Raw genomic sequence first — 22,695 nt, forward strand, 5'->3', positions numbered from 1 at the left:
ACCATATCATTTGTCAAAGTATTGAGTCCTTTTATTTATTCGAAAGTCTGCATTGACTATTACAAACTGGAGGAAAATGACAGGTCGTTTAACGAATTATCGTCTTAATTTTCACACACCGGAACATAGTGTTTTCAAAATTATATGGTTGAATTAAAGATCATCTTCCTTAGATAATGAGTTTAAACTTGGAAGTAGATTTGAATAGCTTTATAGCAGTAATCATACGAATGGCCTGTCTACTTGTTATTAATGAAAACAACTTTCCGTTTATGAATATCTTTAACGCCAGATACATATCCTGCTGATGGCTTCTGGACAATATCTTCCGATGACAGTTAGCCGACCGGGCACAGGTAAAACTGTCTATCACAGCGGGAGGCTGAAAAGTGTAGTCTGCGGATGAGGCTTGCACACATTTAGCTTAAAATAAAGGCCATCTTCATTACACAATGAGAATGAAACTCATATTGAGAAACCGATAACTTCCTTTTTGTAAACACGAATTCTTGGAAGTATATTGGTATAGCTATATATATAGCGGTCGTAAGCTACAATAGAGACGATACACTATACGTACACAAAACCGACCACAGACTATTTTATTTAGACCTGGCTATAATTTTAGACATGGCACGATGTAATCGACTAGTGAGGGTAAGTTTAGATAAGGTCGTCATAATTTCGGACGGTCAAATATATTTCAGGCTGGACATGGATAATCAGTGATGTTAGAAAACGGTGTCAAAATTCAAACTAGTAGAGAAACTAAACGGCACATAATAAGGAAATTTGGACTCCATTGAATAATCAGTCAGACACAGTTGTTCATTTCGCCGAGATCTAGTACGTATACGTGGTCCTTCAATTGTGGACTCGGCTTGACTGTCTATAATATTAGACTGATGTCACTAACATTAGTCCCGGTTGCTGAAAATTAACCACCACTATAAAATTAGACTGCCGTTATCAATATTTGACCCGGTCGCTTAAATAAGACCATTGCTGTAATAGACTGAAGCCACCACAATTTGACCCAGTCGCTGAAAATTAGACCCGTCACTGAAAATTAGACCACCGCTGTAATATTAGACTGTGTTCACCAAAATTAGACCGGTCACTGAAAATTAGACCCGTCACTGAAAATTAGACCAGGTCACTGAAAATTAGACCACCGCTGCAATATTAGACTGTGGTCACCGAAATTAGACCTGTCACTGAAAATTAGACCCATCACTGAAAATTAGACCCGGTCACTGAAAATTAGACCCATCACTGAAAATTAGACCCATCACTGAAAATTAGACCCGGTCACTGAAAATTAGCCCCATCACTGAAAATTAGACCCATCACTGAAAATTAGACCCGTTCACTGAAAATTAGACCCATCACTGAAAATTAGACCGCTGCTGTAATATTAGACCGGGGTCATGGAAATTAGTACCATGGTGGTTATTTTAGACCAGTTTGCTCAGAATTAGACTTTTTCTGATTATTAGGTCATTTTCTCTCAATATTAGGCCTGTTTTGAAAATTAGGGCAATTTCTGTCAAAATTAGGCCTTTATGGTCTTCCAGTGATAGTTGTATAGTGATTTGCATATTACAGGGTTATCACCCCCCCCCCCGCGTAACGTCATACTTTTCGGAGAAAACGACGTAAATTGCACACCCAAACTGATGACGTAAAAATCGAAACGTATCCACAAAGGCAGATAACTCTGTTATAACGAAAGACGGAATATGTTCTGCTTAAGGTTTTTTTAGATCATTTTAACCCTTCATACCACAAGATGTTACTCACCTTTTGTGTAACTCACGCACATATCCGTCGAAAATATAGCCATCAGTTCTAGGATGAAAAAAATAATTATTGATAATTACCACAATCGCCAAAGTATAAAACGACCACCGAAGTGATATCAGTATGAGTGTATAGCCATGATATTTCATGTATATTCACAGGTCAAAATTATTATATTGAAAATGGCTAAAATATGTTTTGCTTGAAACCAGATCCATTTGCGTGTTGCGTTAACAATTGATGAAATTGAAAAATATTATATTCAAATTGACCAGTTACGACAAAAAAGTGGTTGTATTAAGCAGGTGCTTGTTATATAAAAATGGTCGGTAAGACAGGTTCTATTGTACATTTTCTATCGATATGTGATTTATACACTGTATATTGATACACGTATATTGATCCAATACCAATATCCAACTTTATTCGTGTATGCGAGAAATACAAATATGAATTTCGATTGGTTAATTTGAGGAGTTTCGCTTCATACGCGGATACACACAGAGGTTTAAATCTTGTTTTTATATGTCACAGCCTGTCACGGAAATGACGGTTACATTTCTATCGCTGACGATAGCGTTATCATACGACCATGCTGATTGGTTCAGAAGAACAAAATAGACCAATCCACGCCATCGCATAATAAACTACCGATAAGTTAATATGGCGGCTGTGGTAAAAGTAAGTGACTCTGTGGTTAACATTAGGCTTCCACAATGTAAGGACATAGCATCCCCAACCGAGATTGTGGATGAACACGATCATAGCTACTGTGTACCACCACAAGCGTATATTTTGTGATCATGGCTCGGTAACTGAGGTATCCATTAGCGGGGCGACGATATTTAGAGAGGACATGAAAATGCCTTCCTGACCTCGTTTCCATAAAATTCCGAATTCAACAAGACAAAACTTGGTTTATACTCGGCCAATGTCATTCATCAAGTACACGTTGGAAAAATTTCACTTTAAAGTAAAGTTTGCGTCACTGATATATAGAAGCCGTTTATATTTAAAACAATAACGACTTAAAAAGATATGTCCGTATTTCTCTACCGAGTTAGTACCCTTGATATTATATTTCAAAGAAACACTATTTAACAAAGCATGCTAATTTATTGACTCGTGCACTATCCGGGCCTCGAACTCACGATCTACGGCACCCAATTGGCTAGCCAAACATGCCTGCGCCTTCTACCAATACGCCACATCCATATCCCCAAAAAGATGTTTCTATGACGAAGTGATAGTCGGTTCGATATGCTGACATATATACATACATAACTGTGGAAATTGTCAAATGAAATCTTTGGATCAACAACACATAGTGCACATGATACATTGTGTTTAGTAAATATTAAATATTTACCCTTGATGTTAAAATACATACACTGTATATATTGCCGTTAGTTAGAAACCCGTGCTGAGTCTCTATGGAGGATTGATACCTCAGTGGTTGTCAATATACACTGTTAAATTCTTCATTTTTGTGAGATATAAACTTTCGCGTAATTTTGCGAGACCTCAAAAATGAATTCAAATGTATCGCAAATAATTGTTTCAAGATATTTATATAAAGCGGTTTACTGTTATCAACGGTATGGCCTCTATGGCATTTATTTTCGTGCATTGTCATAAAAGCAGGAAACAGATACTTTACTGTTACAATGACTATAAATTATAATGATAACTCCGCCATACCAAATATAGACAAGAGTAACAATAATGTTATGATAAAGTATTATGCTTCAAAGTGGCCAAGCCCGTCACCTCAAGGTCGCAATCGCCGATCCCATGCCCCTGTTACTTGTCAGGCTCTGACCGTTGGTCGGCGATTTTCTCTTAGTATTACGGCTTTCCTCCACCTCCTAAACCTAATATACCTTTAATGACACTGGCGGTTAAAAGGACGGTAAGCTAATCAAGCTGATTTAAGTATGCTTGAACTTCAGTCTTACTACACTGGAGCTTGCTACCCAGAGGTTTTAATTCTGAAGAGATTTAATACTTACCCTTGTAAGCTTGGTTCTGCCTACAGTCGTGAGAGCTATGAACAACAGGTGATACTGTCATAGTGACGTCTGTATGACCTGTATTAAATCATAAAAACCAGCATAAATTCAAGATATATTAACATATAGCTTAATATGTTACACTCATTCCTATTGGTTAGAGGTTTGAGGATATTTTCCATTGACCGTAAAAATTGTACGTCGAGTATTATGACGTCATACACGAAGAACGTTTTCGCGAGAGATTTTAAAAGCGGCACATCCATTAGCCACTTAACTATTATCAATGCAACAGTGACCAATTGATTAAGATATCAATGCGCTGCAACTTTATTTGTTTTATTGTAAAACTAATTAAAAGAATGAAAATTAATGTTTTATTGGTACCTTACTGAGTTATTAAAATTAAATTTTAAGCACTATTCTCAATACCTTTTAGTTTTACAAAGTCATAGACAAAACACAAATGGAATTCTTTTTCATAGACACAATGGTAGCATGTGAGAACATACAGTTTGGTGTTGAATTTGGGGTTAAAAGGTCATTTATAAAGGTCATTTTACTAAAAATAGACAAATTCAGTATACTTTATACAATGATAATATAACTAAGCAATAACAATAACTTATCGTACATTATACCTGTGCACGTGTCATTGTAAGTATAATACATGTCTCCTTATTATAAAAAATATTATACATGTCTCCTTATTATTATAATTGCATACCTGTCTCATTTTTATCATATGTATCATATGTTCCTTATTTTATAATTACTATCATATTAACTGTTCATAATTATGTTGAGTATCTTACATGTATCCTTCTTATAATAAATATAATACCTGTTTGTTTATAATCATAAATATAATACCTGTTTGTTTATAATCATAAATACAATACCTGTGTGTTAATTATCATAAATATAAAACCCGTTTGTTAAGTATCATAAATACAATACCTGTTTGTTAATTATCATAAATATAATACCTGTTTGTTTATAATCATAAATATAATACCTGTTTGTTTATCATTATTAATATAATACCTGATTGTTTATTATCATAAATATAATACCAATTTGTTTATTATCATAAATATAATACCAGTTTGCTTATTATCATAAATATAATACCTGTTTGTATATTATCATAAATATATTACCTGTTTTTTATCATCATAAATATAATACCCGTTCGTTAATTATCATACGTTCGCCCCTGTGAGGAAGGCTCTGGGTTCTGTCCCCTGGCCGAGACACACCAAAGTCTATAAAAGTGGTAGTTTCTGCTCCTGCTTAGCGTTCAGCATACAGGGAGTGGGACGACTGGTTCGCCCGTTGACAGTATAATGTGACCGGGTGAGGTGTGTTGCTTGGTGTCTTCTGCAGCATGCTTCAGTGATATAGCACTATAAAAAGGGCAACAGTTCCACTATACAAAAAGACACAACACGAACATACCGCAGTTTCCCAGTACACTCACCTCGCACAACATATATGCAACACACCGCATATATGGGAGGCCGTCCTTACATGACCATAGCTGTTAATAGGACGTTAATAAATCAAACAAACAAACAAAATAATACCTGTTTGTTTATTATCATAAATACAATACCTGTTTGTTAATTATCATAAATACAATACCTGTGTGTTAATTATCATAAATATAAAACCCGTTTGTTAAGTATCATAAATACAATACAAATACCTGTTTGTTAATTATCATAAACACAATACCTGTGTGTTAATTATCATAAATATAATACCTTTTTGTTTATCATAAATAAAATACCTGTTTGTTCATTATCATAAATACAATACCTGTTTGTTTATCATTATAAATATAATACCTGTTTGTATATTATCATAAATATAATACCTGTTTGTTTATTATCATAAATATAATACCTGTTTGTTTATTATCATAAATACAATACCTGTTTGTTTATCATTATAAATATAATACCTGTTTGTATATTATCATAAATACAATACCTGTTTGTTAATTATCATAAATATAATACCTGTTTGTTTATCATTATACATATAATACTTGTTTGTTTATCATTATAAATACAATACCTGTTTGTTAATAAATACAATACCTGTTTGTTAATTATCATGAATATAATACCCGTTCGTTAATTATCATAAATATAATACCTGTTTGTTGATTATCATAAATACAATACCTGTGTGTTAATTATCATAAATATAATACCCGTTTGTTAAGTATCATAAATATAATACCTGTTTGTTTATCATTATTAATATGATACCAGTTTGCTTATTATCATAAATATAATACCTGTTTGTATATTATCATAAATATATTATCTGTTTTTTATTATCAAAAATATAATACCCTTCGTTAATTATCATAAATATAATACCTGTTTGTTTATTATCATAAATATAATACCTGTTTGTTAATTATCATAAATATAATACCTGTTTGTTTATCATTATAAATATAATACCTGTCTGTATATTATTATAAATATAATACCTATGTGTTAATTATCATAAATATATTACCCGTTTGCTAAGTATCATCAATACAATACCTGTTTGTAAATTATCATAAATACAATACTCGTTTGTTAAGTATCATAAATATAATACCTGTTTGTTTATCATTATAAATATAATACCTGTTTGTTTATCATTATACATATAATACCTGTTTGTTTATCATTATAAATATAATACCTGTTTGTTTATTATCATAAATATAATACCTGTTTGTTTATTATCATAAATACAATACCTGTTTGTTAATTATCATAAATATAATACCTGTGTGTTAATTATCATAAATATAATACCCGTTTGCTAAGTATCATAAATACAATACCTGTTTGCTAAGTATCATAAAAATATAATACCCGATCGTTAATTATCATAAATATAAAACCTGTTTGTTATATTATTATAAATATAATACCTGTGTGTTAATTATCATAAATATAATACCTGTTTGTATACTATTATAAATACAATACCTGTTTGTTAATTATCATAAATATAATACCCGTTTTCTAAATATCATAAATTCAGTACCTGTTTGTAAATTATCATAAATACAATACCTGTTTGTTAATTATCATAAATATAATACCTGTTTGTTTATCATGAATATAATACCTGTTTGTTTATTATCATAAATATAATACCTGTTTGTTAACTATCATAAATACAATACCTGTTTGTTAATTATCATAAATATAATACCTGTTTGTTTATCATTAGAAATATAATACTTGTTTGTATATTATCATAAATATAATACCTGTTTGTTTATTATCATAAATATAATACACCTGTTTGTATATTATTATAAATATAATATCTGTGTGTTTATTATCACAAATATAATACCTGCTCGTTAATTATTATAAATATAATACCTGTTTATCATTATGAATTTTCTACCTGTTTGTTTATTATCATAAATACAATACCCGTTTGTTTATCATTATAAATATAATACCTGTTTGTTAATTTTGATAAATATAATACCTGTTTGTTTATTATCATAAATATAATACCTGTTTGTTAAGTATCATAAATATAATACCTGTTTGTTTATCATTATAAATATAATACCTGTTTGTTAATTTTGATAAATATAATACCTGTTTGTTTATCATTATAAATATAATACCTGTTTTGTTAATTATTATAAATAAAATACCTGTTTGTTAATTATTATTAATATAATACCCGTTTGTTTATTATCACAAATATAATACCTGTTTGTTTATTATCATAAATATAATACCTGTTTGTTTATCATTATAAATATATTACCTGTGTGTTTATTATTATAAATATAATGCCCGTTTGTTTATTATCATAAATATAATACATGTTTGTTTATTATCATAAATATAATACCTGTTTGTTTATCATTATAAATATAATACCTGTGTGTTTATTATCACAAACATAATACCTGCTCGTTAATTATTATAATTATAATACCTGTTTATCATTATGAATTTATACCTGTTTGTTTATTATCATAAATAAAATACCTGTTTGTTTATTATCATAAATACAATACCTGTGTGTTAATAATCATAAATATAAAACCCATTTGTTAAGTATCATAAATATAATACATGTTTGTTAATTATTATAAATATAATACCTGTGTGTTTATTATCATAAATATTATACCTGTGTGTTTATTATCATTAATATAATACCTGTTTGTTTATTATTATAAATATAATACATGTTTGTTAATTATTATAAATATAATACCTGTCTCCTTTTTGTTATTATGATCGCACTTGTCCCTAAATATTATAAATATTATAAAAAAAATCCTTATTATTTCCAGTATTATACATGTCTCCTTTTTATCATTATTGTATCATAATTTTTCTCATATTCATACGTGTAAATAGCCTATGGTGCTAATTTAATTACAATCATACCTGTTTCCTGACAGGACGAGCATTGGACATTTCCTGGGAGATTGTGGTATGCCTCTGTGGAACACGAAAACATTTGTGTTGCATTAAACGGCAAACGAAACAAACAGAATTAAATCAGCGTGTGGAAATCAAAATTGATCATCGCATTGACGTATGTAACATACACATCGCAATAATAAAACATCAGGGAAATCATCACGTTATTCCATCTTTTTTAACGTATTTTTTTTAATTGGTATTCAGCTGGTTCATGTATCTTAAAACACAACCAAAGCGACAAAAATCATGAGTGTTAATTAATTGAGTTAATTGACAAGGTTTTTTTCAAATGTGAAATGAATGAAAATCAACAATTAAAGATACTTCACCGCCGACAGAGCATTAACGATACTCACCATTTAAATAAAACTGATGTATAATGTGTGTATATATGTGTTTAATGAACACAAAATATGCATGCAAAATATTTGTACATGCGCAATGAACACTTTTTTTTCGAGATATATTTAATTATTTTGATATTTTATAATGACTAAAATAAGAAGCTCAAATTTTGCAATGGTAATGTAATGGTGTATAATAAGTAAAAATACTTAGTCTTCTCTTCTGATAGATATAAAATAGCATTCGGTAGCGGTGAAGGATCTTTAAATAAACAATCCTTTTCAAACATAAAACGAAACATTTTTATCAATACTACATAGTTATCATAAACATGGATACAAACATGTACGCACCTGAAATAATTTGAATCAGTAATTCCAGACAGAAATCCGATGTATGTTTTGTAGCTGTGAGTTCCAAGTACTTCCATACTATAACACATAAAGTCATTTATCACACACTTTTAAATGATTCAATTTCGTTGGGCTCAATTTTGGTGGAATAGAAAATCTTACAATTCCGTAAGCACTAAAATATGTCGTTGATTTTGGTCAAAAAACGAAATCCAAGAAAATTGACCCCTCACGAAAAAATGACTTCAAAGAAATCATCCTGATAATTCGCCCGTGTAATATTTTTGCATATGTTACTAGTGTGATATGACATGGAGCGACTTTCATTGGATTTAAATTCTTGTGACGCAATGACAGAAGCAATGAATGACGTCAGGAAAAATGATATGACGTCAGGATTTCGAGGACGGCGGTACAAGGTACAAAATGGCCTCCGCTGAATTTTCGCGTCGCGTTTTAACTTGAAATTCTTTGAAATGTTGGTTGTAAGACATAGAGAATACATGGTTTGTATCTTACAATACAAGGTTTATTTTGGGGCAAAACTCGGCATTCCGTGTCGAGCACCAAAATAAAACTTGTATTGTAAGATACTAAACATGTATTCCGTTTATCATGCAACCATTATGCCATTCAAAACGAAAGCAAATTGCCAGTTATTTACTTGTTTTTGCTAGAAGCGAGACGTTTCCTTGATGTGGAGGAAAAGATTCATTCACTAAATCGAATGAGAGCGTACTCCATTTTACTTCCGTGGAAAATATATAAGCGCATTTGCAATCAAAACCAGTGATTCTATTCAGTGTGTAAGCAATATAAAAATACTCAAAAAATACAAAAAAAAAAAAATATTTTACAGTACATACCTTTGCCATGAGCCAAAAAAACCAAAAAGACGACACAACCATACGAGATACCCGATATCGCAAAAATGACACTCTTTAGCGGAATTGAATGACTTTTCTTTCTCAGGAAGGTTAAAATAATGGGTCAAGTTAGAAAACGCTCTGTCCGATAAGGCACAAACTCACGTTATCGTCTTGACGAATAAAGCATTTTGAGTTGACGGATAAAGCACAAATTAATCCGGTGTAACGTTGAAAATAGATCCCGTTGAAAACTGACCTCGGGTTTTTCAACGTTGGAAAATGACCCCAATACCCCAAACCGTTGAAAACTGAACATTAAGCGCACTTTTCATACCGACCTGTTGAAAATGGACCCCGTTGAAAGGCGACCCTATAAGAACTCTTTTTTTATTACATAACCCAACTTTCCCGATGACTGGCCTCAGCCGACTATCTATCTATCTTGCTTTGACAAAAATGAATGCCAAAATTCCAGGTCTTTGTTTTTATCAAAAGCCAAGGTTATTTTTTGTACATTTTTATCGATATTTTTACGATATTATGAAAATAATAAGTGCAGAAATTAGCAAAACGTTGTCGGACAAATGCTTTAGTTTGGTTTGGTTTATTTTTGCTTTAAGTCTTATTAAAAATCAGGGTCATTTCAGGACGTGCCAGGTTCAGGAGGTAGTGGAAGTGGAAAACCCGAGTACCTGTAGAAAAACGACCCACCACACAACACATTACACCACACAACACAACACACAACAACACAACATACAACAACACTATACGAAAACACAACACATCAACACACAACATAAAATCATACAACAACACAAATCAACAACATAACACACAACAACATTCATTATAACATTATACAACAACATAACAACATACAACAAAACACAACAACACAGCGCACAACAACACACAACATCACCACAACACACACCACCACAACACACAACAACACAACGACAACGCAATACACAATGACACAACAACACCATACAACACAACACATCAACATACACCATAACATCACAGAGCAACTCCACACAATAGCATACCACACAACCTCACACAACAAAACATTACACAGCACAACAAAACATCACACAACAACACAATTCCATACAACAGCACACAACACAACCACATAACATCGCACAATACAACAACATACTAACAACACACAACACAACAACACACCAACATCACACACAACAAACATCACACAACACAACAATACCACAAAAGCCAACAACACACAACAACACATCACACAAAAACAACACACAACCAAACAACACAAAATACTAACAATAAATTATAAGTAATTTAAATACCAGCACAGAAGGGGCGCTTATTAGGAATGGCGATAACAGAATTCGAGAATGTTTGTGCAACAGCTATATATGTGTATGTACTAAGGTCATTTTTCAACAGACGATCCGTTGAGAATTTGCAAAGGTCATTTTGCAAAGACATAGTGATATTGCAATGAATAAAGACTGCATTCGGAGTTCGATCGAGGCAAGTGAAACATTTCCTGCTACCAAAATCTTGAAATAACTTATAGGCCTCTTCTTTTCAACATTTCAACGCACATCTATATCATAAATATTACGGAATGCTCACCTATGTTATAAATATTGTAGAATGCTCATATTTGTTATAAGTGTTGCGGAATGTTCACCGATGTTATAAATATTGCGGAACGCTCACCTATGTTATAAATGTTGCGGAACGCTCATCTATGTTATAAATACTACGGAATGCTCACATATGTTATAAATATTACAGATTGCTCACTTATATTAATATAATTTTAGGCAAAGCCTATCTGAGAGCGCAGCAGTGAATCCATTCTTTCGTTTGTTGTTTTTTTAACTGTGTAACTAAATAGAAATATTCCTGGTAAATAAAGGATTTCCAACGGCGAAAGAGTAATCTCCCCTGACCCAGCAGTCTTATCGATGTTAACATGTGTTTTGTTTTATAGCTTATTGAGTGCGATGAATAACTGTATTGCTAGAAACCATTAGTAAAATTATTAATTATTAGAATCATAGCTTTGCTGTGACTTGCATTGAGTTTATAACAAGTAAAACAATATTAAACACATGATACTTCTACTTTCTCTTTCTGCAAAAATACGTGACTGCGGCTACAAATTATATCTCCACGTCATTCTCCGTTGCCGGGCGGAAAATTCCGAAGCAACTGCTCACGTAAAACGGCTTTTAAGTTAAGATTCAGGACAAAATGTAATTGTTAGATTCAGGTAAGAATAAATTGGAAGATTTATCTTTCACTAATGTTTTCATTTTGAATTTTCCCAATCGTTACTTGTTTGTAATCACGCGAGAGTGTGCTTTTGTAATCACGCGAGAGTGTGACTTTGGATACTGTCTTGCGCGATGCTGGATCTTGTGTTGACTTCCGGTTTTGAGAAAGTTTTCCAACTCTATATACATGGATGAATTACACATAATAACATTAGCGAGACACCTCTATCACAAGAGTTCGCTTTGCGAACGGGCCGAGAGGCTGCGCTCTCTATAAATGCTGCGGAATCCTCACCTATGTTAAAATTTTGCGGAATGATCACCTTTGTTATAAATATAACGGATCGCTCACCTACATTTGTATGTTATAAATATTGCGGATTGCTCACCTTTGTTATACATATTACGGATTGCTCACCTTTGTTATACATATTGCGGAATCCTCACCTATGTTATAAATATTACAGATTGCTCGCTTATATTCTCAACGTTGCGGAATCCTCACCTATGTTAAAATCTTGCGGAATGATCACCTTTGTTATAAATATAACGGATCGCTCACCTATGTTATAAATATTGCGGAATGTTCATATATGTTATAAATATTACGGATCGCTCACCTTTGTTATACATATTGCGGATTGCTCACCTTTGTTATACATATTGCGAAATGCTCAACTATATTGTAAATATTACGGATTGCTCACTTATGTTATAAATATTGTGGAAAGCTCACCTATATTATAGATATTACGGATTGCTCACCTATGTCAAAAATATTACGGATTGCTCACCTAAATTATAGATATAGTGGAAAGTTCACCTTTATCATAAATTGTGGAATGTTCACCTATGTTTTAAATATTTCGGAATGCGCACATATGTTATAAATAGAACCTGATGCTGACCTATATCATAAATATTGTGGAATGCTCGCCTATGTTACGAATATTGCGCAACGCTCACTTATATCATAAATATTGCAGAATGCTAACCTACGTTATAGATATTGCGGAATTCTCACCTATGTTGTAAATATTGCGGAACCCTCACCTATGTTATAAATATTGCGGAACCCTCACCTATGTTATGAATATTGCGGAATGCTCACCTATGTTATAGATATTGCGGTACGCTCACCTATGTTATAAATATTGCGTAATTCTCAGCTATGTTATAAATATGACGGAATGCTCACCTTTGTTATACATATTCCGGAATGTTCATCTTTGCTATAAATATTTCGTAATGATCACCTATGTTATAGATATAGCGGATTGCTCACCTATGTTATAAATATTACAGATTGCTCACGTATATATAATAAATGTTGCGGAATCCTCACCTATGTTAAAAACTTGCGAAATGATCACCTTTATCATAAATATTACGGATGGCTCACCTATGTGATAAATATGTGGAATGTTCACCTATGTTTTAAACATTGCGTAATGCTCATCTATGTTATAAAGAGTGCGTGGTGCTGATCTATATTATAAATATTGCGGAATGCTCGCATATGTTATAAATATTGCGGAACCCTCACCTATTTTATAAATATTGCGGTATGCTCACCTATGTTATAAATATTGCGTAATTCTCAGCTTTGTTATAAACAATGCGTCATGTTGACCTATATCATAATTATTGCGGAATGCTCACCTATATAATATATGTTGCGTAATGTTCACATAGATAATAAATATTGCGAAATGCTCACCTACGTTATGAATGTTGCAGAACTCTCACCTGTGTTGTGACTTGAACAACTTCTACCGATTGTGTTCTCATTAAAAGTATCTCTACTGCCAAAAACAGTTCGGTATAAATCTACAAAGAATAACATTGAATTATAAAAATGTATTAAACTAAAAATATGTCAAAATGTATATATAAAACACATTTGAGTTATGTATATATTAATCTCATAACTGGCCCGTCCAGTCAAGTCATACCGCTATGGCATCAATATCGTAAGCCACAGGTGGAACAACACTATTATCACATCACAAGTAGTGTTGACGGCACAATATTTATATGACGTCAAATGATGTCGAACAGAACTCAAGTGTATGCTTTTGTAAAATGAAATTCGGTCAAACAAGAGCTTGTTGTACATGCTATAAACATTAGTAAACAAAGCTATTTTGTGACAGAAATATGCATCGAACCCTGTGGACTAACTAAACTGAAATGTACTACTAAGTTATGTTCAAATATACTTAAGAAGTGATATATACATGTACACATAGAAAATATCACTAGTACTTTCCGTATAGTGTGAAAATTTCAGTAGAAAATTTATAATGATTGGTATACAAATGTAAACTCACGATGGAAGCCGCTATCATGATAGTAGCAGTGTGAGGTGTCCTCTGTAAAAGACAGTTTTACATTAGGTTTTTATTTGTTTTCTTTAGCGCTTCATCAAAGGTCAGAGTACCCAGAAAAATATTATCGACCTGCAAAAATCTAAATAGCACATAATATGCAGCTGATCCTGAAGTATATTATTGCAAAATAATTATCACCGAGGGCCTTTTTACCATAAAAAGCTCCAAAACGATACCTCTCTTTTCTGAGTGGCGAACGAGCATTGAGAGAAAATCCACCGCTAACACCCATATACCAATGTCATTAACGTGTTTATATCGTGTTATAGACTTTTATGTTACAGTTCGAATAACTTCACATATCTGCCATTGATGTGGATATGAAAAGTTCTGGCCCCGATATCTCAAAATAAACTTATCAAGTAAAAAAAACCTGACCAAAATCATTTTGCATAAATTACATAAGGAATAAAAACTAAGTTTTGACTTAAGTCTGCACTTTTGTTTCTAAATTTCGCTGCCAGGTGTTACCAACAAAAAATGTTTATGAACATTTCTTTTTCCGACAACCATCTCAGACTGGAATTCCCTACCAGCGTCAGTAGCATGCATAACACACCTGAACCCCTTCAGGACTGCCCTTGCCAATCATAACCACCCATAAAGAAAGAAATTTTTAGTATATTATATATAAACAAAATCATGTAACCAACATAAAATTCCATGCCACCTCAAAATTCAATCAACCCTTTGAGTATGACTCTTGATCTGGAAGAAGAATATGTTTTCTTATGTGTAAGAAATATATTTCCGTAATGGACGAAAAGAATATATATATATTTAACCCTACATAATTTTTTAACTTATGCACGTACAGTAAAGAAACAACTCGTTTTTCGTTTTACACAACAACAGTTTTTCGCTTTACAAAAATAAATGTTTGCTTCCTCTGTGCCGTCGAATTTATTTGAGTTACAAAAGAACATTTTTCACTCTACCTGTGGGCTTCCTGATGTACTTATAAACATGGTTGCATGCACAAGGCATCCTACCATGCTGTGAATTCCAAGCCCCATAGTACGCTGAAAAATATCCAGAAAAATAATGTATTTCAATAAAATTCAATTTAAACAATCCTTTAAACACAAACAAATCAACATTCGGAGTAAGGGGGACAAGAATTGATACCATGTTTATCTGTTATCTAAAACATATTATAAATCTTGAATAATATTTACATATAGCCAGACTATAGTATCATAAGCTTACATTTATTTTATATTTTGTTACTAAAATATAATATCATTTTCGTTTCTTAGAGATAAAAAATTGTTAAATTTATCGATTTGGCGATCCTATGGTAATTTGACTGATCGCCAAAGGATATGTAACCACGCATCCACATCATGTTCGATCGCGCATCAGTGTGCAGAAATTCAATGTCGGACCAAATGGCATTAGAAAACACAATATAAAATGCAGATTCACATATATTTGATTAACAGCTAGTGATCGGCCAATAGTTCGATATCTTTCAATATGCATTTTGTTTACGTAAAAATGTTAAAATTAACATACCGTTCATATCATTTATAATTTTCTTCACGCAGTCGATGGAGTCATGTGTCTTCACCAATTGTAAATGTGACCAAACTAAAAATACAAATAATGCAAGAAAGCACTAGTAAACGCTTACAATGTAACTTTTTGTGTTTGTTTAAATGCGTTAACATAGTAACACTTCATGAGTAGAACATCCTATTAATAGGAAGGACAATTAAGGGGATGAACATGGAACAAGGAGCGCTTTCCCGAGCTTAAGACAAATCTATGTGTTTTATTCGTTTAACAGACATGTTTACGTATATAGTTTGGTAGTGATAATTTATTAGCGCATTTTGCTTCATATATATTAAGTTATTTCATGCTTACGATATGCACTGGTGAGGTTTAAGTCCGTTTAAGTCTCGTTTTAACATTAATCAACGCTTTTTTTGTGTGATTTTCTATTTGTTGCAAGTTGCTATGTAAAATATGTAAAGAAAATTACAATATACTGTTGTTGTTTGTAGAATGTTTTATGGACGAATTTTAAAAATTCTCAATTTGGCGGTAATTTTGAAAAAAAGGTGCATTTTTACATTATAGAGAGGTGCATTTTCGCCATTTCTAACGTAATTGTTTGCTATATCAAGTGCATTTTTTGCTAGAAATATCTTTAAGATTCATATTAAGCATTTCAGTGTGAAATTATAACCTATTGCTTTTTCAATTTTATATTTTAGTGAAGATGAAGTAATTTTATTTTTGTCCTACAAAAAAAATTATATACATATTGTTTCGTAAAATTCAATAAGATATGACACTAACACTTAAGATCATATACATATATAACCAATGTGACGTGTTACGTATTTAACGATGCTCCACCGCTGAGGAACGGTATTTGTTTCTCTATCAAAAAACTGGTGCAGACGAATTAGTATATTTCTTCTGTTACTTACTTTACACCATTACCACCACTGAAAAATTTGAGCCACAAATTTCACTTCAAGATAAAAATATCAACATTAATTAACTGCGTCCCGAAAAAAATCTGTGGCACTATCTCATCAATGGAATGAAGTACTAGTTGTGCTGAAGCAAAATGAAGTCTTTTATTTTATTTTTTTGTGTTAATTAGACATATATATAAACACAATTAAACACCAATTACGGTTCAAGTGATGAGTATCGTTTATACCCTGTCGCGGCGGTGGAGCATCTTTAAAGTATTTTCAATGTATAAAGTACATAATAAATACATAAGGCGACACATGTATGTGGTTATTTAAATTCGGTCAACCATACATGTAATTCTATTTCCATGCATTCTTAAAAGTACTACACAATTTTATTTACAAAAACAAGAGGCATTAAGAGACGTTAAGGATATCCACTTACCGGAGTCAGCTGACAGGCAATGTTGGTTGGTTTTGGCTAGCTCCAAAACTGTAATTATAATCATCTTATTGTCATATTGTCATAGGTTACTTTCACTGTTATGAAACTATTACACACTTGCTTTGGGAATGTCAAGAGGTGCAAAAACTTCTTGTGAGTCTTGAAACTCTTTTAGACACTCTTTTTTATTCCTTTTAGTTTCAATAAAGAATCTTTCCTTTTTGGACTTCCAAATGTAAATATTAGAATTGATAATGAAATACTCATTATAGTGAAACACTATATATATAAAATGCGTTGTCTTCACAAATCTTTAAATTTAAATTCTCTAATTAATACTTTTCAAGACTATCATAATGTTCAAAAATGTTTGGCTTATAACAAAGGTAATGTTTATGTAGTGAAATTTCGAAAGGAATGGCAAAAATTGGAAAAACTTGTTCTGCTATAATTAATGTATATTTAATTTATTTTCTTTCTCCTCTCTGTTTATCTCTCTCATATGTTCTTACATATTTTGTCTCCTGGGCTTTGAAACAAAATTTGAAACAATATTTGCGTTTTTACTTATATTTTAATAGTATATAATGACAATAATTTATCCATCCCCCATCTCTCTCTTTTTCTCTATTTTTTTTTTATCTTTATGTCTATCTATATCTCTGTGCCTGTCTCTATTGTAGGTCTTTCTGTCTGTATTTGTATCATATGTTTATATGTTCATGTGTGTATGTGGGTGTGCAAGTGTGTGATGGTGTGTGAAAAGGTGTATGTGTTGTGTCTATCTATATCTCTGTGCCTGTCTCTATTGTATGTCTTTCTGCCTGTATTTGTATCATATGTTTATATGTTCATGTGTGTGTGTGGGTGTGCAAGTGTGTGATGGTGTGTGAAAAGGTGTATATGTTGTGTACCAAGTATATAAGGTATATATATCTTCCTATAGAAATAATGACGAATGATAGTGAGTGAGTGAGTTACATGTCAATATATGTCCATGTATTTATAAAATTGATTGAAAAAAAAATAAAATTATAAAACAATCATCTTCATGATGACGATCATCATCATATTGTCATAGGTTACTTTCACTGTTGTTGTTTTTACCCCTGGACTATACCATAGCATAAGGCTCTCTGTTCGACAACACATAAGTAGGTAAGAATACCTTTATTTTGTAGCTTTTAGGATGGGCGTCGATTTACGCACTTATGTTTTCTAAGGCTTGGCATTGAATTGAACCCAATGTAACATTGAATTAGACTGGCAACCAGTCTCTAGAATATCGAAAAAGAAATCACTAAATGTTGGTTTGATTATTTTTGTCTCTACAACATGTCTGATTCTAGAGGTAGGTTTCAAACCAGGGGAGATAATTTAGCAAAGAACTCTGTGAAAGTCTTATCAACAATTAAGAGTCTGGTGGCATGTCTGACATTGAATTTGCGTCTACAGTTTCTCTACTAGAGTGACTTTTACCATTACAAATGTATTTAAAAATATTTTACATGCTTTGATATTCTCCTATTGTTGTTGTATAATTTGAAGATTGATATACAGTTTTATTAGGGGTTTGGTATCAAAATTGTCAGGTTTCTTATTACAAAATCATATAACAGGTTTCATTTTTGCCTCATTTTAACGATAACATTGTCGAGTTTAGTATATAACAAAATTATGAAGATTAATTAACTCGAAAAAATTCCTTTTAGTATTTGATCTGCTTTCATGATTTCGGTATTATACAAAATTGTTTAACAGCTGGAACCTTTGATAATGTAATAAATATTCAGACTACATAACAGAGAAAAATATATGGGGACACTTAATAATCCGAATACTTCAAGCACAAATAAAACGGTTTTCGAAAATTCTGGATTCCGCTAACTTAATAAATGATAAAATCCGTTCCCGATATTTCAATACGGATTGTCATTTTCCCGTATAGTCGGCGTCTGGATTTTTGTGGACTGTTAACGACCAAGGCCTTACACACTTATAGTGCAGTTAATACTTACATGAGTATGAGGAGGAAGAACAGGAAACCGTACTAAGTGAGTGTGCACTTGTTGAAAGCTGGGAATGCAAATGGTGGCAATCAACTGAAAAAAAATAAAATGATCGTGTTAATTATATAAGCAGAATATTCAAGATGCTCCACCGCTGACGAATTTTCAATATCAAAAACAGGAACAGGCGAAAAATATCAAAAACAGGAGCAGGCGAATTAGTATTTTTCTTCATTTACAAATGTTACTTACTATACACCATTACCACCATTGAAAAGCTTGAGATTCTTATTTTACTTCCACGATGAAAGAATAAAAAATAATTAATTTCGGCCCGAAAAAAACTCACGGCAATATGCCCTATATGGAATGAAACACTGATTGCGCATGCACCAAGAGTAATATAAATTATTTTTCAAGTATTTTTGTGATAATCAGACACATATATACACGATTAAAGATGATCCACCGCCGACAGAGGACATATGATATTAATCACTTGAACAATAATTGGTGTTTAATCGTTTAAATATATGTTTAATTAACACAAAAAATAATATAAAATAAATTATTTTGCCCTTAGCACATGCGTAATCAGTACTTAATTCCATATAGGATATAGTGCCACGGATTTTTTGCGGGATGCAATTAATTATTTTTTGTAACTTTAACTTGAGGTAAAATTAGAAACTCAAACTTTTCAATGGTGGTAATGGTGTAAAATAAGTAACTTTTGTAACTGAAGAAAAAAAATCGTCTGCTCGTGTTTTTGATAGAGAAAAATATCATTTGTCAGCGGTGGAGCATCTTTAAACATCAGATATTTTTCAAGTGATGGGTATCCTTTATGATATGTTCTGTCCAGGTTATACGTTCGAATTCGATTGATATAAGAGCGTATTCAAGAAAAACGTTTAGCAAAACGAGCATAAGCTATACAAAGGTCTCGAAAGCCTAAGAAATCACGTTTTGTTATTTCTGTATTTAAAAAACAATCCATATTGAACATAAATGAATACAACAATATCAGATTTAGAAGAAATCGTCGCGTGGTTACTGTTATACAAAGGATAAACACATACGAGATAACAAACGTGTGAACTAGAACACTTGTACGTCATAAAGAAATAATTTTATCATTTCAAAATGCGCCGGAAAATGTTAAAATGCCAAAACTTAAAATAACGTACCTGGCGCAAGGTCATGCGGAAGTGAAGAAGTTTGAAGGTCACAACTACATGTGTTGTTATCAAAGTAGGTGCCGGCGCCACACTGCATGATATACTCATAGTTATTGGATACCACCTTATAACACCGCGGGTCACCGAACATAGTCTTGTGGCATGTCGTGTAGTGGTGGTGACTTGCATGCAGTGCGGTGTTTCTATTCAACCCTGTTCGTATGTAAAAAAGTGCAATACATAATCAGTCAGATAAATTGTTTTTTATTGCAGTTTTACATTCATCTCCGATGGCTTTTTTTAGCTACTTTTAGATCACGACAACAAATTTACCCGCCGTAAAACAGCCTACCATACACCCTCAATCAATTATGGAAAGTTTATGATCTATTCAGTGTTTTTGCATAATACGGAGTTATCTGAACATGCGGGTAGGTTTTAATTTTGGGCAAGCGCAACGTCATACTTTGTAGTGAAAATGGCGATAGTTTTTTTCTCACAAAATGATGACGTCACAATGAATACCTACCCACAAGAGAAGTAACACTGTAATACGCTGTTAGTAAAAGACGAAATAGGAATAATTGTTATGAGACTATCCTGAATGCAAATTACTTAAAATAACAAAATCCATTACATTTAAAGTTAAATCCATGAAAATGTTATCGCTAAAACCGGCTACGGTAAGACCATTACAAGCAGAGATGAAACATTATAGGATGTTATTACAAATAACAGAGCAAAATACAAATACAGACATTCCGAAATTTTGGAAAATTCTGTAAAATCATTTAGAGTTCTAGGCAAAAACGCGACTGAAAATTAATTCATTGTGCAAATTCAACTGTAGGTCTCCTTTTTAGCTAATACATCAACGCTATTTCTAAAAAAAGAGACATTGAAAAAGACAGACATTTCGTTGACATCACAAGGCATTGCAGTGAAAGCTAGGTTGACCCATATGTGGTCGTTTCTTATATAATATATGAATCCGTATTATGCATATACACATATTAGAAACGAGGTTCAACCGCCTTAATTGTATTGTATTGGTTCATACATAACAGATATTAGTGACCTAATATCTAAGTACAGTTGTATCTGATATAAAACTTCGTTTATAAAAAGATAACATAATGCCAATGAAAATGCTCGCCACAAGCAGAACTGAATGATTAGCTATCCAACACATTTAAATCATTAGCTATCCAACACATTTAAATCATTGGCTATCCGACACATTTAAATCATTGGCTATCCAACACATTTAAATCATTAGCTATCACACACATTTAAATCATTAGCTATCCAACACATTTAAATCATTAGCTATCCAACACATTTAAATCATTAGCTATCCAACACATTTAAATCATTAGCTATCCAACATATTTAAATCATTGGCTATCCAACACATTTAAATCATTGGCTATCCAACACATTTAAATCATTTGCTATCACACACATTTAATTCATTAGCTATCCAACACATTTAAATCATTTGCTATCCAACACATTTAAATCATTAGCTATCCAACACATTTAAATCATTAGCTGTCCAACACATTTAAATCATTGGCTATCCGACACATTTAAATCATTTGCTATCCGACACATTTAAATCATTAGCTATCCAACACATTTAAATCATTAGCTATCCAACACATTTAAATAATTAGCTATCCAACATATTTAAATCATTAGCTATCCAACACATTTAAATCATTAGCTATCCAACACATTTAAATCATTAGCTATCCAACACATTTAAATCATTGGCTATCCAACACATTTAAATCATTGGCTATCCGACACATTTAAATCATTTGCTATCCAACACATTTAAATCATTAGCTATCCAACACATTTAAATCATTGGCTATCCAACACATTTAAATCATTTGCTATCCGACACATTTAAATCATTAGCTATCCAACACATTTAAATCATTAGCTATCCAACACATTTAAATCATTAGCTATCCAACACATTTAAATCATTAGCTATCCAACACATTTAAATCATTAGCTATCCAACACATTTAAATCATTGGCTATCCAACACATTTAAATCATTTGAT

At 32.0% G+C, this 22,695-nt stretch overlaps 1 protein-coding gene across 1 annotated transcript in view; it reads right to left on the bottom strand.

The window, feature by feature from the left end:
* LOC138310065 (uncharacterized) overlaps nucleotides 1-22,695 on the bottom strand; it is a 44,990-nt gene that overhangs the window by 14,418 nt on the left and 7,877 nt on the right. Inside the window, exons 4-14 of the mRNA XM_069251211.1 lie at nucleotides 20,624-20,827; nucleotides 19,443-19,526; nucleotides 17,425-17,472; nucleotides 16,060-16,134; nucleotides 15,480-15,563; nucleotides 14,482-14,523; nucleotides 13,898-13,978; nucleotides 9,004-9,081; nucleotides 8,267-8,320; nucleotides 3,816-3,893; nucleotides 1,804-1,851 (exon numbers count right to left, since the gene is read on the bottom strand). Coding sequence (XP_069107312.1) covers nucleotides 1,804-1,851; nucleotides 3,816-3,893; nucleotides 8,267-8,320; nucleotides 9,004-9,081; nucleotides 13,898-13,978; nucleotides 14,482-14,523; nucleotides 15,480-15,563; nucleotides 16,060-16,134; nucleotides 17,425-17,472; nucleotides 19,443-19,526; nucleotides 20,624-20,827 — 876 coding nt within the window. The remainder of the gene's footprint in view (nucleotides 1-1,803; nucleotides 1,852-3,815; nucleotides 3,894-8,266; nucleotides 8,321-9,003; nucleotides 9,082-13,897; nucleotides 13,979-14,481; nucleotides 14,524-15,479; nucleotides 15,564-16,059; nucleotides 16,135-17,424; nucleotides 17,473-19,442; nucleotides 19,527-20,623; nucleotides 20,828-22,695) is intronic.

The sequence above is a fragment of the Argopecten irradians genome, chromosome 16, assembly GCF_041381155.1.
Source record: "Argopecten irradians isolate NY chromosome 16, Ai_NY, whole genome shotgun sequence".
Classification (NCBI taxonomy): domain Eukaryota; kingdom Metazoa; phylum Mollusca; class Bivalvia; order Pectinida; family Pectinidae; genus Argopecten; species Argopecten irradians.